Here is a 13,656-nt window from a genome sequence, read left to right as displayed (position 1 = left end):
TGGGAAAAAAAAACACTTATTTGCTTTCATGGCAAGAGGCAGGTGAGCAGGTTTACTGCACCTTCATGTCTGCTTTCTAAAACTACACGCCAGCTCTGTCCTTCATCGTTTCTACCACTTTGGCTTCTGTATGAGTAAAGTGAGATATAAGGTCTTAATTAGTGAGTTTTCAAGATGCAGGCAGGCTGACTAGCTCCTAAACCAGCAATAAAAAACTGCTCAGATCCCACTGAACGATCCAGCCAAAAAGGACAAAAATCTCATGTTAAATACAAAATGATACAAGTCTGACATTTGATTTTATGGCTTGAGAATTAAAGGTGTCATGGAGCCACATAACAAACAACCCCACTGAAGTCTTGTTTCCCGGTCGACAACGAAACACCCCCATCAAACTTACAACAGTCGTTTTCATCCTGAGGGTCAGTAAATACATTTTAAAAGAGCAGGAAATGTGTTTATTGCTCAGAGTAATAACGTACACACACACACACACACACACACACACAGATTGGCAAGGTCTGAGGGCTGAAGCAACATTTAACATCTGCTATGTTGCCAAGGAGACGACAGCGAAGGTCGAGTCAGCGCTTTCACTGTCATGTTTACAGACAAACGAGCTGAACTACCTACGTTGCACAGACACGACTTCTGCAAACACAAACCTACATGAGAACAATGCCCGACCCACGCTAGAATAATTTAGTGAAGCAGAATTTAATCACAGGTTTTTCAAAAATCATGTTTGCAAACCAGCCCAAATGCCAAACCTCCTCATGCAGATCCAGAGGTCACGGTTCACATCAACAAATACCATCTATCATCTCTGAACAATGAGCTCCCTCTGCGGGTGACTTATGGTGAAGCAGTGGTATTTATTAGAAAAGCAGAAAGTGCTGATGATTCTCCTGCTTATTCTTCACAGTTTCATTGTCAGCTTCAGTGGTGCAACAATGAGGGTAATAAACAATAATGCAACACATGCCAGTGCAAACAGACAATTTGTTTGTTCCCAAACTGAGATACATGCAGAACAGGTGATGAAAGCAGGCACAGATACACAACGGTTAAATGCATTCAAAGTCGCACAAACCCTGAATAAAGTTGTTTCAAACATGGCTTAACAAAACAAGACTCTTCTCTGATCATACAAAACAATTATCAAACTCAAAATCTGTCATGGAAAAAGATGTAAAAAAAAAAACACCACACTTTATTTCAAGAAATTCATGGATATTATTGTAATATAAAAGTGACAGATGTAAAGAAGATATGATCTGTAAGCTAAGAGGCTGCTGAGCTGTATGTATATACTGCATATGCAACAGAGGGTGACACATAAGCCATACAGTATCACCTAAGAGTCCATGGGCACAGATGATTCATATAAATGCACTTAATAATATTAGTCAGCATAGCTCAATCAACCTTCGCATGTGAAAATAAAGGTCATGTAACGTTTATGTCAGACTTTTCACACAACCAGTATGTCTAAAGAGCAAGAATTCAACTTCAACTACTGACCTGAGCTCCGCAAGACGTCATAGATATGTCACAGGGACTACATGCCCAGAACTGGTCAAACTCAATGAGTCTACGTGTACAAAATCAGACTATTGGCTGCTAGTTTCTGAACAGGGAAATACATTACATGGAGCCTCCAGGACCAGCGTCAGCACACTGTAGAGGTGCTGTGTGGATGCTCTGCACAATCATCTAAACTGTGGTGTCTGGTGAGGAAGACACGCCTCTCCTATGACCTTGGCTGCCACAGTAACGCCAGTGTCACAGTGTCTCCTGCCTCCCCAAACAGCTACGATAAATCTCAAGGTGAGACATCCCCCGTCTGCCTCCTTACAGACTTCCTGCGCCTTCACTCTGACCCCAGTGCCTCTGCCAACCCATCCCACGACCCTTAAATACAGATAATTCCTTGACACTGGCATCAGAGAGAACCAACTACATTTCCCACAAAAGACTGTTTCACATGTCAGTCCTTGCATCTACCTGTGAAACCTTTAATACTCCGCATTTGCAGTTTTTTTCTCGTCCTCTACAGGAGTCCTGCTACCCAAATCACGTCACCTTGCGAAGCAGCTGGATTGTCGAGATCACAAGATCGCGTGAAAATCGCGAGATCAAGCAAAACTCTCTGCAAAACTGATTTGCTACATATCCTACCTTTAATACAGAGCAGAGACACTGACGGACAGCTCGTGTGGTGGAAACAGTATGACCAAATCTCTACCGGTGGACACATTTCTACATGGCACATCATCACACCACTCAACCCAGCTAGATGCCACTCATTATCACGTCCATCAACACCTTTCTGCATCTTGCTCACTCAGTGTAAATGACTTCTTACTGAAAGAACAAAATGTTCAAACGACTGACAGGTTTTCCTTCAAAATGACAAAGTGTTAGCTGAGGCCCTGATATCGCATGATATCAAAATATGATGTTTTGTTATAAATTAAGCCACCTGATGGACAAGGCAGCTAAAAATGATTATTTAGTATTCATCAATTAAATATTAATACTGATATTATCAACTATTTGAGTCATTTTCTTCTCATAGCATTTCCAGCTTCTCAAAAATAAAAATGATGAAAATAATCGTTAGTCCCATACAAAACAGTTAAAATTTAGCTCTGCACTGCAACAGTAAAATCTTGATCTCCAACAGAGCACAAGTAATTAAGAGGTATAACTGAGTACTATGATCTAATGATGTATAACAGTATGGAAATCAAATGGGCCATTGTTATGCACTTACATTTCACCCTTTTAGGAGGCTACATGCTCCTGATTAAACTCACGTACTCTTACTGTGGTAACATTTTTGACGAAGGACTTTCCTCGTAACAGAGCATTTTTACAGTGTGGCATCAGTACTTTTAGTGAAGTATAAGACACTGAGTACTTCCTCCGCTGTGTATCTGTATCTGCCGCGTACGTGCAGCTGCCGCCGCTCTGCGCGCTGTCCAGCAGGGGTGGTGCTGAAAAGCCTGGCGCTGAGGCCTGGCATCCCCCCCACCCCCCCGACAGGCCTTTCCCATCTCACCTCACAAACGGACCGACATAAACACCCCGAGCCTCGCAGCTTTGAAACACACGCGAGTGAAAGCACGTAAATAGCAGTTCAGCTCCAGAAACGGACCGCGGTTTCACCATAAACGCGTTGCCTGAGCGACCGAATCACGGCGAGGGAGTCACGACCAGGGGGGGGAAAAAAAGCAGACACCGCTTTCAGTCACGGGCCTAATGGCAAACAAAGTTCAGTTTGAGGGGGCTCTGTGTTACATGCCGTTCACCGACATTAAAAAGCTCGTTCATAGCATCTAAACAGACCGGAAACCACATCCACACTGCACCTCCCCCCGCCGCTAGCTGGCCCCGGTTTACCCCCGGCAATATGGCAAATAAAATCGGCGTCAAGCGGTGCGGAGGCAGGTGGCTCCGTACCTTTTGTAGTCGGAGGAGAAAATCCCTCCGCTCGCCGGGTCGTGACCATATTCAGGCTCCCCGACGCTGGACGAGCCCCCCTTCTCATCGTTGAAAGCAGAGCTGGCGGACATTGCCGTGGCTTTCTGGGGATTTTTTTTCTCCCCCTCACAGCGATGGAGATTTAGTGCAGAGGGCAGCAGGATATAAGGCTCTTAAAGGCGCACAGACACACGGCCGTTACCTCTCGGATGCTCAGTACGGAGCGCGATGATGAAGAGGTACGGAGGAGGGGGAGGGGGGGATGACGCCCATGGTCACGTGATGGTTTTTGTAGTCCTAAAACACGGAAGTGTTTGACATATGGGTTCCCTCTTCGTTCTTTATTTATTTTTTTTGCTCACAGGAAGTGATGGGAAGTAACTATATAATTACTATTAAGAAGTATTCATAACTTTTACCTTCGTATAGAAGTAGCAAGCCTGCAGAGTAAAAATACTAAGTAGAAGTATTAGCATAAAAATATACATAAAGTGCCAAAAGGATGGATTTCCCATACACTGGGTCACTTGGTCTGGGGAAAACATAGTCTAAAAAGCATGCTGATAATATGAATAAAACAATGTGGCAAATGCAAATTTTGTAGATATCCAATATCTTTACCAATGGGACAATCCTCTAAAATAACAAATAATACTAAAAAGCCTGTTTTCAGTCCAAAATTAATTGGCTGACAAATAGTGAATCACTTTTGCTCATGTTTTTTTAACTGAGGTTATTAATAGCTGTGTATGGTTAGGATTATTTTTATTTTTTCAAGTTACATATGTAGGAAGGGATGGGAATGGTATCTGTAAGAGAGGGAGCTGTATTTGTTGCACTTATTAGGTATATCTAGAAGTAATAATAACAGTGGCAGTACAGCACATTAGTAGTCAAAGTAGGGAAGTCGTTGTAGTCGTCCATAATAGGTGAAACACTGCCACCTAGTGGAGAAATGGGGTACACGCAGCAATCTTGTACCTGCTTCTCTCATTTCAACATTCAGTGTTTTCATATCACCTACAAATAATATAACGTTATTTTAACAGAGTCGCCATTTTGGTAGCTGTGCTAAAAAATTTGTTAAAAAATAAATCAGTCATTTTTCTCTACTCAATAGTAGGTGTAACGGTATATTAAAAACAGTCTTGACAAGACCCGAGCTACTAGAAGCTTAAGTCACGTTGCTGTAAAAGATTATGACCAACCCGTAAGACTGAAGGTAACTGACAGAACAGGGTCCTCGCGTCGCCACGGAAACCCGGAGCAGAAAGTAGTTTGGGAGCTGTTCAGAGATTCTCCGCTGTTGAAAACATTGTCTTAATATAGTCCGAGTTAGCAAATAAGACATATAAGCGTTTTCTGAACAGTAGAGGGAGCAGACAACAACAACAACAACAACAACAACAAAAGGTATTCCCGTGTGGAAAACAGGAAGAACAGTATGCTTCATAACTCGTAAGTTCACAATTAGCTCATAGCTCATAGTTAGCTCACCTAAGCTAGTGATGCCAGTACAAGACTAGATTGATCTTTTATTAGTTTTTTTTCTTTCTCCCAGATCGTCTAAAGCGATGAATAATTCAGCATCAGGAATCCATCAAGTCAGTCGAAGTTCAACATACATATGCAGCTTCACGGGTTCACAAACCCAAAGAAGTTCCATCTTAGCTGATGGCGGCAGAGAAAACGACAGTCTGGATAGAAGCGGGAGTCAAAGTGCCATCCGGGTACCTTTGTAATGTAGGCTACACGTAGCAGTGGAGAAGAACTCTATAACAACACTACAGTACACGAATATACTGCTTTGTTACAAGTAAAAGCCACGCGTAGTTTTATCTATGACAACTCTCAGGATTTATTTGTTGATTATATATTATAACTAATGTGACTCTGCAAAGCAGACATATGTAGTCGTGCCTCTGAAACATAGTGCACTAAAGATACCTTAAAATTATACTTGATTATAGTTTTTTGAGTAAATGTAGCTACCTCGATTTCTTTCCACCACTGGCTAAATGTTTTCTCATTTTCTGTCACAATAGTATTATTGTAGTTAATGCTCCCCCTATTTTTAACTTTTGTCTATTGGGATGAACAAACATAGACGTCCTTTGACAATAATTGTAAAAACACCCAGGTAAACAGTAAGTAAACATAAAATACATCAAAACTGGAATAGTTCAGGGGACAAAGAATTTTTCATAGTGAAGTGATAAATGTATGCGTTTTTTGTTTGTTGTTAGTCTCAGTTAATTTGTGTATTTAATTTGTACGGGAAGACAGAATATTTGTTCCCTGTGTATACAAACTTTGCCCAACTTTAACAACCTAACACATTAGAATTCAGACTTAGCCGTGATGTCTCCATAACTGTAACTGAATTTCCAGTTTTATGGAAAATAAAATTCTGTACAGCTGTCATGAAGTAAATTTTTAACTGATTCTAGCTGTGGTTTCTATTTTTGCAGGTGTTGGATAATGATGGGAAGGACGTCACCCCTCTGCCTCTGTATCACGCAGAGCCAGAAGTCATGTCATCAGATTCAGGCAAATTCTTCCTGGATGAAATCTTTTCCCGCTCAGGATCAGATCTCTCAAAATCCACTTCAGACTTTAGTGTGCTGTCTTCCAGGTACCAGGTGGTATTATTCATATACAGCTGATTTGATGGATGGGAAGAAAAAGAGAGTTTACCTTTGTACATGCTTTGTTAATTACGATTGCCATTATATTGCAGCTCATTTACGGGTAGCAGCCTATCATCCAGCCTGTCTTCCAAATCGTCACTGACTAAGGAAACTGAGGGTAGTGTTCCAAAACTGGATGTACCAATAAACCCCCCATCTCCATATGGCTAATATCCTTCATTTCTTACTTATCTTTATATATTTTGTTGTTCATTATTGTTTCTGTTCCCTCCTGGTAATTATCACATGTCCCATTTTTTGAATTAGTCTTCAAAATATATATAGTATGGTAATTTATGAAAAATACAGTGTCACATTGTATATATGCGATAAAATACTGAAATATGTAGCTGTAATTAATTAAACAGTATGTTACTATGATGAAATTACATTTTTATGCAGCAGACAGTCTTTTGTGGTAGTTTATACATGTATATTCATTATCTGAACAATATTTTCTGTCATTTGTTTGCTGTCAGCGCTGCTAACAAAAAGAGACAATGTGAAACAACATGTGACAGAAGAAATGTTGGATGAGGTAGTGGACATCTGCCTCTCTGAGACTGATCCTGTTTCACTACTGGACATACCCAACACCTTTGTGTCAGCGTATTCTGATGATGCAGAAGCTATTGAGTGAGTAAAGGCCTCTGCTTGTTGGTTTCCTCTAATGTTAGACAAGAGGCAGAAGACACTGAGGTGTGAAGATGGCATGTCAGTATATGCTCTGTGCAAACATGCTAATCAGCTGCATGCAGCACTTCCTTGGTTGTGGCAAACTGTTGACGTTTTCGCTGTGTTCTCACAGGGAAAGAAACATTCACTATGCTGAGCTTTGCAAGAACAGAATGGGCAATAATAAGTACGTAGAACGATCAACGCAGACATTCAACAGAGCACCCAAAGACAAATGCATCCAGAGCGACAAGATCGTCAGCGTGGATGACGGTTAGTCATAATTATTCAAGCCTTAAGCTTTTAAGTGTTTTGTCTGGCAATGAAACTTCATCAATTATAAAATGAATGCCCACACAGGAAGTACTGCTACAATCTGGGCCATCTATGACTCTTTCTGTGACCAAAATAAAAACCCTGGGAGTACTGTGAACACCGGCGAAGGTCAAGAGAAGACAGAGGAGAGCCACAGCAGCAGCACAGGTTTCTATAACTGGGAGAACATTGACTGTGTTCAGTTCTTAATCCCAGCAGGTGCCTGGGACTGGTTTGGGACCGGTCCAAAAATGAACAACTGTTCTTTATTAAAGCATGTCTCAATAAAGAACAGTTGTTAATTTTTAGACCGGTCCAAAAATGAACAACTGTTCTTTATTAAGGCATGTCTCAATTTCTCATATTTAATTTCTTCAGGCAGCACCCTAAGCTCACTGTTCGAAAAGGAAATGTGTGGGAGCAGTTTAAATGCAGAGCCTGACCCACAGCTGAGCATGTTGTCAGGGTCATTCCAACAAAGCTTGTTTTTAATGGAGAGGAACATCGTGGGAAACATCTTTCAACCCAAGCTGGCTGCTTATAGACAACTGCCCATAATAGAAGGTAAACTGCATCAGCGAGCTTACGTGAACTCAGGGTCTTTGTTTTGTCTGCTTTGGCTACAACAAAAAATTTGGTCATTTATAAACTGTGAGTGTTTAAATAAATACTGTGTACCAAACTTGGCTGTGTAAGACCCTGACAGCACAGCGAAGCCCGAGGACCAGGAAGTGAGTGGGGAGGGTGAAGACAGCTCTTCATCTCCAACTCTGGAACGTCTATGGGCTTTCAGTTGTGAGCTCACCAGAAGATGGAACGTTACCAGCATGGCCTTGAACAAGGAAAACCCGGTAACACAGACCAAAAACCAGAGAGCAGAACATCAAGATCAGCTTTAGTTGTTTAAGAGTAGAAAACTGTTGAAATAGATTTCTCATTTCACTGCCTTTAATACAAATTTTAATAATATTGATATGTCTGTTTGCACTGAACCATACCTTGACATCTGTACCTGCATATGCATATTAATGGTTCTAAAAGTAATAGGAGTTTTCCTTGAGGTTATAATAATAATGATAATTGATAATAATTCTCAGAATTATAGAAGGTTTTAGGGCGGCACGGTTAGCACTGTCGCCTCATAGCAAGAGGGTTCCAGGTTTGAATCCCAGTCTGGGCCCTTCTATGTGGAGTTTACATGTTCTAGGTGTGCCTGCGTGGGTTTTCTCCGGGTACTCCGGCTTCCTCCCACAATACCAAAAACATGCACATTAGGTTAATTGACTACTCTAAATTGCCTCTAGGTGTGAGTGTGAGACTGTGTGGTTGTTTGTCTTTGTGTGTTGGCCCTGCGATTGACTGGCGACCAGTCCAGGGTGAACCCCGCCTCTCGCCCGTAGTCAGCTGGGATAGGCTCCAGCTCCCCCGTGACCCTCATGGATAAGCGGTATAGAAAATGGATGGATGGATAGAAGGTTTTATTGTTCTACTATTGATAGTCTTTGTTTAAAAGGTTGAATGATTTTTTTCTCACGCCTAACCTGTCTGTTCTGTACTCTCTGTAAGGATATCCTGGCCGTGGGTTACGGCGGCTTTGATTTCAGCAGCCGGGAAAAAGGTCTTATGTGCTGCTGGTCCCTCAAAAACCCTACGGTATATTTCAGTTTGTTACCCATCATATCTTTTCGGCGGTCATCTTCCAGTGGCCTTTCTCAGTGTCTTCCATGATAGCTCATGTAAGCGACGGTGATTTTAAACGTGTCCCCTTTGCAGTGGCCAGATCGTGTCCTCCACTGTCATAGTTGTGTGACATCCCTGGATTTCTCAGCCAACAACCCCAGTCAGCTGGCTGTGGGGATGTATGATGGAAGTATAGCAATCTACGATGTCTACAACATGGCGTGTATCGCCAACAGCAGGTGAAGACTGTCTTTGTTTTTGTGTGTGTGTTTATGGACGACTGAGTGTGGAAATAAACTCTCAGATCACAAGCTGGAAAAAAAGAGTCTTTACTCTTTTTAAACATTTTTGTTTTGTAGCAAGTGTTCCGATAAGCACCTGCATCCAGTGTGGCAGGTTAGCTGGATCAGACAAAAGATGAGTTTATCAAGGCGGGACACAGCAGAAGCTCTCGTCTCTGTGTCGGCAGATGGCAGGATTTCCATGTGGTTCCTCAACAGCAAAGATCTTGACTGCATAAGTACTGCAATTTAGCTCTGTGTGTGTGTGTGTGAAAACACCACCAAATGTAGTTGTGTTTTTAACAATTAATTCATATAATTAATGTACACAAGATTTTCTGTGAGAACACTCTCATGTAAATTATTTACAGGTTCACCATGTATATGAGAGCTCTAACACAATAATCCTAATATCTTTATCTTTTCTGAAATCATCTGTTCTTAGACCTGATGAAGCTGAAGAGGATTCAAAATATTAAGATGAAAGCTGCGGGGATGAAGACTGAGACAGAATGTGTCCTGTCAACACTGACTCCTGGTCTTTGTGTTGCCTTCCATCCAACAGTAAGTTGACCACAGAAATCACATACATCCTGGCTTTTAAGATGAATTTTTCAGGTTGTGTTTCCATAACTCTGACCCTGACTTGAAAATACATCACATGTTTCTTCTGGACTGCTCTTATCCTGCAGGATTCCTGTTTTTATCTGGCAGGCATATGGGAGGGCCTCATCCACAAGTGCTCCTTACCAAAAAGTCATCATTTTCTGGACACTTACCAGAAACACTTTGTAAGTCCTTCTGGACAACCTAAATGGACCTTTAATTAAATCAGAATGTGTAAATGGTGAATGATCCTACATTCCAATTCATTTTCTGTGTAATGTTTATGACACAACAAACTGGAGGCCCGTTTTTCAGAGGAGTAGTGGGATAGCAAGCTAACTTGAGTTGTAGTTTGAGTTGTATAGAGGTTTGTTATTGCGCGATTCTGACTCCATGTCACCTGTTGCCCTCCCTCTCAGTGCCCTGTGAACCACATTGAATGGTCTCCATTTAATTCTGATGTGTTCCTGAGCTGCTCTTCTGACTGGACCATCCAGCTGTGGAAGCAGGACCGCTTCACCCCTGTGCTGAGCTTCACATCCACCCAGAGGGCCGTGTGTACCGTCAGGTGGTCCCCAAACTGGCCCACAATATTTGCAGCCATTAATGACCGACAGGTGCAGATTTGGGACCTGAATTCAAGCATGTGAGTCAGAATGACACCCGCATGTCTGCAGCTTCATCCCTGATCACAAACATGAGCCAGAACTAATCCACTGAATGGCCACTAAATCCCAACCTCTGCCTGCAGACTGGACCCAATCATTGTGCATCATGCTGCACCTGGTGTGAAGGTGACGTCCCTGCTGTTTGCCAGAGGGACAGACTGTGTCTTGGTCGGGGACACAGATGGACAAGTGACAGTCTACCAACTCAAAAATCTCAGTGTGGGAGAAGGCAAGCAGGTAAAACTGAGATGGCTTGTGATATTCTACACGTAGCCTACTGCAAAACACTTTAAATACATAATAACGTGCCTACATTAATTAATGTGTCCATAAGCTTTTTTTCTTTATATTGAGGAGGCCTGTTGAGCACACATCCTCTTTACAGCTGTTGTTGGAGAGGGGGATTTCACCAAAAATAAAAGCATCCCATATCCAAAAAGCTCTGGTACAGCTTTTCCAAAACATCAGCCAGTCATTGGAACAGAGATCCACAGAAGTCAAGATGGGAGTTAAATAATAATTTCCTACCAACTTTTATGAGATTTATGACTGAGAAACCGCACGAAAGAAGACGAATCACGACAGTCGGTGTTTTGTACGCGGGTTAAACTGTCTCTCTTGCTTTTTGTTTCAGGTGGACAGTTTGGAAGACATCGTTGACTCTGCAGTTTCCATGTAAAAGCTTAAAAATGTTTTCCATTTTGTGATGCCACTTTAAGTTTGTATTATCGTGGTTAATTCTCACAAGGTTAAGTTTAATTTTGATTTAATTATTGAAGATTCTGGAAACTGAAGAAAAGTATCTACAGAGATAAGAAATAAATATTTCATTTGATGTTTTGTGTAGTGTAGTTTACTCTGATATTAAACATGTCCATTCATATTGAACATGGACAGCCCAGGTACACTTAAGTTAAGCAGTTCGAAGTGCACTTGAGATCTATAGACTTGATCTTGACAAATTGTAATGACTTAATACTGCATTTCTGGGCCTTATTTTCAAGATTCAGGGAGACCCCTACTGGCTGTTCACAAGGATGTTTAAACAAGGAAGGTTTAAACTGAAAAGCTTCATGCTTCACCAAAAGCCACTGCAGGACGAGTTTGGGTGTTTTTAATAATCTGTGAGACGGAATATTCTGCAACATTTTATAGGTGGTTAAGAAGACGAATGATGTCATTCAGCAACTGTGCCTTTCTGTAGAAATCCAGAAATGATGATGTCACCAGAAAGATAACCTCTCATACAGGAATGAAACCTCGGTGTGTATGTCAACTTGTGATCTAAACTAGAAGATTTATAAAGTCTGCATGAGAGACAGACACACGGCTGAGATGTTTTATCTTAGTCGTCCACATTTTCATTATTAGCATTGTGACCTAAACTTAATTGAGTTAATTCAACAACGGCCTTCAAACACATTTCTAAACTTTACTTATACAAGGCTCTTCAGACAGCACACAACACCAGAAACACGATCAAACCTGAAACAGGTCACAGCAAACTGGATGAACAGAGTTTGAAGAAAGCCAAACTGAAGCTCACGCTGTTATGGAAGACAGTTAATTCATGGTTTTCCATCACGCATAGTGATGCGGTTTGTCGGTGTGTTTGAGGACTTTGTGGACCATCTACTCCATGTCTCCATGGACTCGAGAATGCGTCAGCTAACGCGGTTATTCTGGGTGACAGTGCTTTCTTTCATTCACGCACTGGCTCTGGCTAATTGCATCACGGTCCCCAGACCAGCTGGTATGTCCACAAATGACAAAGTCCAGATCGTGAAGCTGCATTCCCCTGCGGCAGTGAAACTCTCGTCCTCCTCATGCGCAGCAGCCTTCTCAACTTTCAGTCTGATTTCCACACTGATGCATCTGCTTCACGGGACTAAATCAGACTTCATTCATTCATTCCCAGCCGGACAAACACAAATAAATAAAAAAATAAATAAATACATTTTCCTCAATTACTTTATGGAGGAAGGAAGTCCAATCCAAAATCCTGAAAGACATAAATGATTTAAAATATTGTTCAGGAGTTTTGTTCAGGGTAAAAACTTCTGAGCCTTAAGATATCAAACAAGTACATCACGGCTTACAAAACCGAGACCGAGACTTCCTTGTCGTTAATGTGTGCGGCCTGTAACGCCGCTGACCTGCTGACGCTGTGCCTTCAGACACAATGGGTGGGTCCACGCGAGCCGCAGTGTAACACGGGTGTGACGAGCAGCGCTGCTGTTATATGTTTACCCCGCTGTGATCTATGAGTCTGTAAGGTCACGTATCCTCGCAGAGCCGCTGAGGTAAGCTCTTCTGCCTGCTGAAACTGAAACGCAGCGAGCAGCAACAACAGGGGCGGGAAGATATAAAACCCATGATGAAAGGTCACAGACGAAGCATGTGATCCTCGTCGAGTGGGAGAGGAAACGTGGCCGAGGATTTTTATTTTGGGAAGCGCTTTGTGTTTTTGCTTCAGTTTTCAGCAGTGAGCCTGAGAGGATGTGGGTACAGTTTTGTGGTCACGTGGTCTGGTTTTAAGTCCCTTTTTTTTTCACATCCAAAGAGTTGTTTTTGTTTTCACTTTGTGTTTCAGGCCCAGTGGGAAGTGAACCTTGGATTTGAAAGCAACATGCGATGTGGTTGCTTTCTGAAGCCCAGCAGCTTTGGGTTTATTCACTTTTCCACCCAGAGAATAAAGTACATAACCTCTGACAGGCAGTTAAAGCAATAAAGCAATTCGCATCTGATCATTTGGGTTATAATGTGAGTATGAAAGTTTGTTCTGAACATGGGGAGAAGTAGTTTGACAATAGTCACTCACTTACCTTAACTGTCATCACATGGCAAGTGGCAAAGCATTCAGATTTAACAGAGTTTATACTCACTTTGCTGTTCATTTCTGCATTCACGGGTTAAGATGAGACAAACAGCCGGCAGTCTTTATGCCTTTAGATGAATATTTGTCTGTATTTTTGGTTGAGGAGCTGTCCTTTGCTGAAGTTAAGGATTGTTTCCTGAACTGACCTGAGAGCAGCCATTTCCTCTTTATGTGTTCCTCATAAACTCTGGCACTGCGTCACACAGGTTGAAAATGTGATTAGACTTGCTTTTTTCTCAGTGTGACAGAGCTGCAGCATGAAGGGACACAAACCATTTAGGACATTTGAAGGACATTTCAGGTTATAAAATCAAAGACAGTAGTTAAAGTGCCTTTGTTGAATTGGTGTTTTCACGTGTGATTTTCAGTCACAT

The 13,656-nt window shown here is 41.8% G+C and overlaps 2 protein-coding genes across 13 annotated transcripts in view; one reads left to right on the top strand and one right to left on the bottom strand.

Annotated features, from left to right (window-relative positions):
• LOC124061697 (AP-3 complex subunit beta-2) overlaps nucleotides 1–3,601 on the bottom strand; it is a 35,530-nt gene extending 31,929 nt beyond the window's left edge. For all 4 annotated transcript variants that reach the window (XM_046393850.1, XM_046393852.1, XM_046393851.1 and 1 more), the window contains exon 1: nucleotides 3,469–3,601. In XM_046393850.1, the coding sequence (XP_046249806.1) occupies nucleotides 3,469–3,581 (113 nt within the window). In that variant the 5' untranslated portion in view covers nucleotides 3,582–3,601. The remainder of the gene's footprint in view (nucleotides 1–3,468) is intronic.
• Nucleotides 3,602–3,618: 17 nt separating this feature from the next.
• Nucleotides 3,619–13,163, top strand: LOC124061700 (dynein axonemal intermediate chain 4-like). 9 transcript variants are annotated; one of them, XR_006843799.1, is made up of 19 exons: nucleotides 4,795–4,947; nucleotides 5,051–5,219; nucleotides 5,961–6,124; nucleotides 6,230–6,297; nucleotides 6,659–6,815; nucleotides 6,988–7,127; nucleotides 7,215–7,337; nucleotides 7,548–7,733; nucleotides 7,866–8,020; nucleotides 8,736–8,822; nucleotides 8,943–9,088; nucleotides 9,209–9,369; nucleotides 9,576–9,694; nucleotides 9,823–9,921; nucleotides 10,156–10,382; nucleotides 10,488–10,641; nucleotides 10,790–10,912; nucleotides 11,039–12,905; nucleotides 12,998–13,163. XR_006843799.1 is itself a non-coding variant. In XM_046393860.1 (18 exons), the coding sequence occupies exons 1-18, from the start codon at nucleotides 4,934–4,936 to the stop codon at nucleotides 11,081–11,083; spliced, it is 2,337 nt and encodes a 778-aa protein (XP_046249816.1). In that variant the 5' UTR covers nucleotides 4,795–4,933; the 3' UTR covers nucleotides 11,084–13,163. The 9 variants fall into 9 exon arrangements, 8 of the variants coding, with proteins under 8 accessions (XP_046249821.1, XP_046249824.1, XP_046249816.1 ...); XM_046393860.1 differs by having other exon boundaries at nucleotides 11,039–13,163; XM_046393865.1 differs by lacking the exons at nucleotides 4,795–4,947; nucleotides 5,051–5,219 and adding an exon at nucleotides 3,619–3,728 and having other exon boundaries at nucleotides 11,039–13,163.
• The last annotated feature ends 493 nt before the right edge of the window (nucleotides 13,164–13,656 follow it).

This window comes from Scatophagus argus, chromosome 7 (genome assembly GCF_020382885.2).
Source record: "Scatophagus argus isolate fScaArg1 chromosome 7, fScaArg1.pri, whole genome shotgun sequence".
In the NCBI taxonomy this organism is placed as follows: domain Eukaryota; kingdom Metazoa; phylum Chordata; class Actinopteri; family Scatophagidae; genus Scatophagus; species Scatophagus argus.
This window is presented reverse-complemented; position numbering and strand designations above follow the sequence as displayed.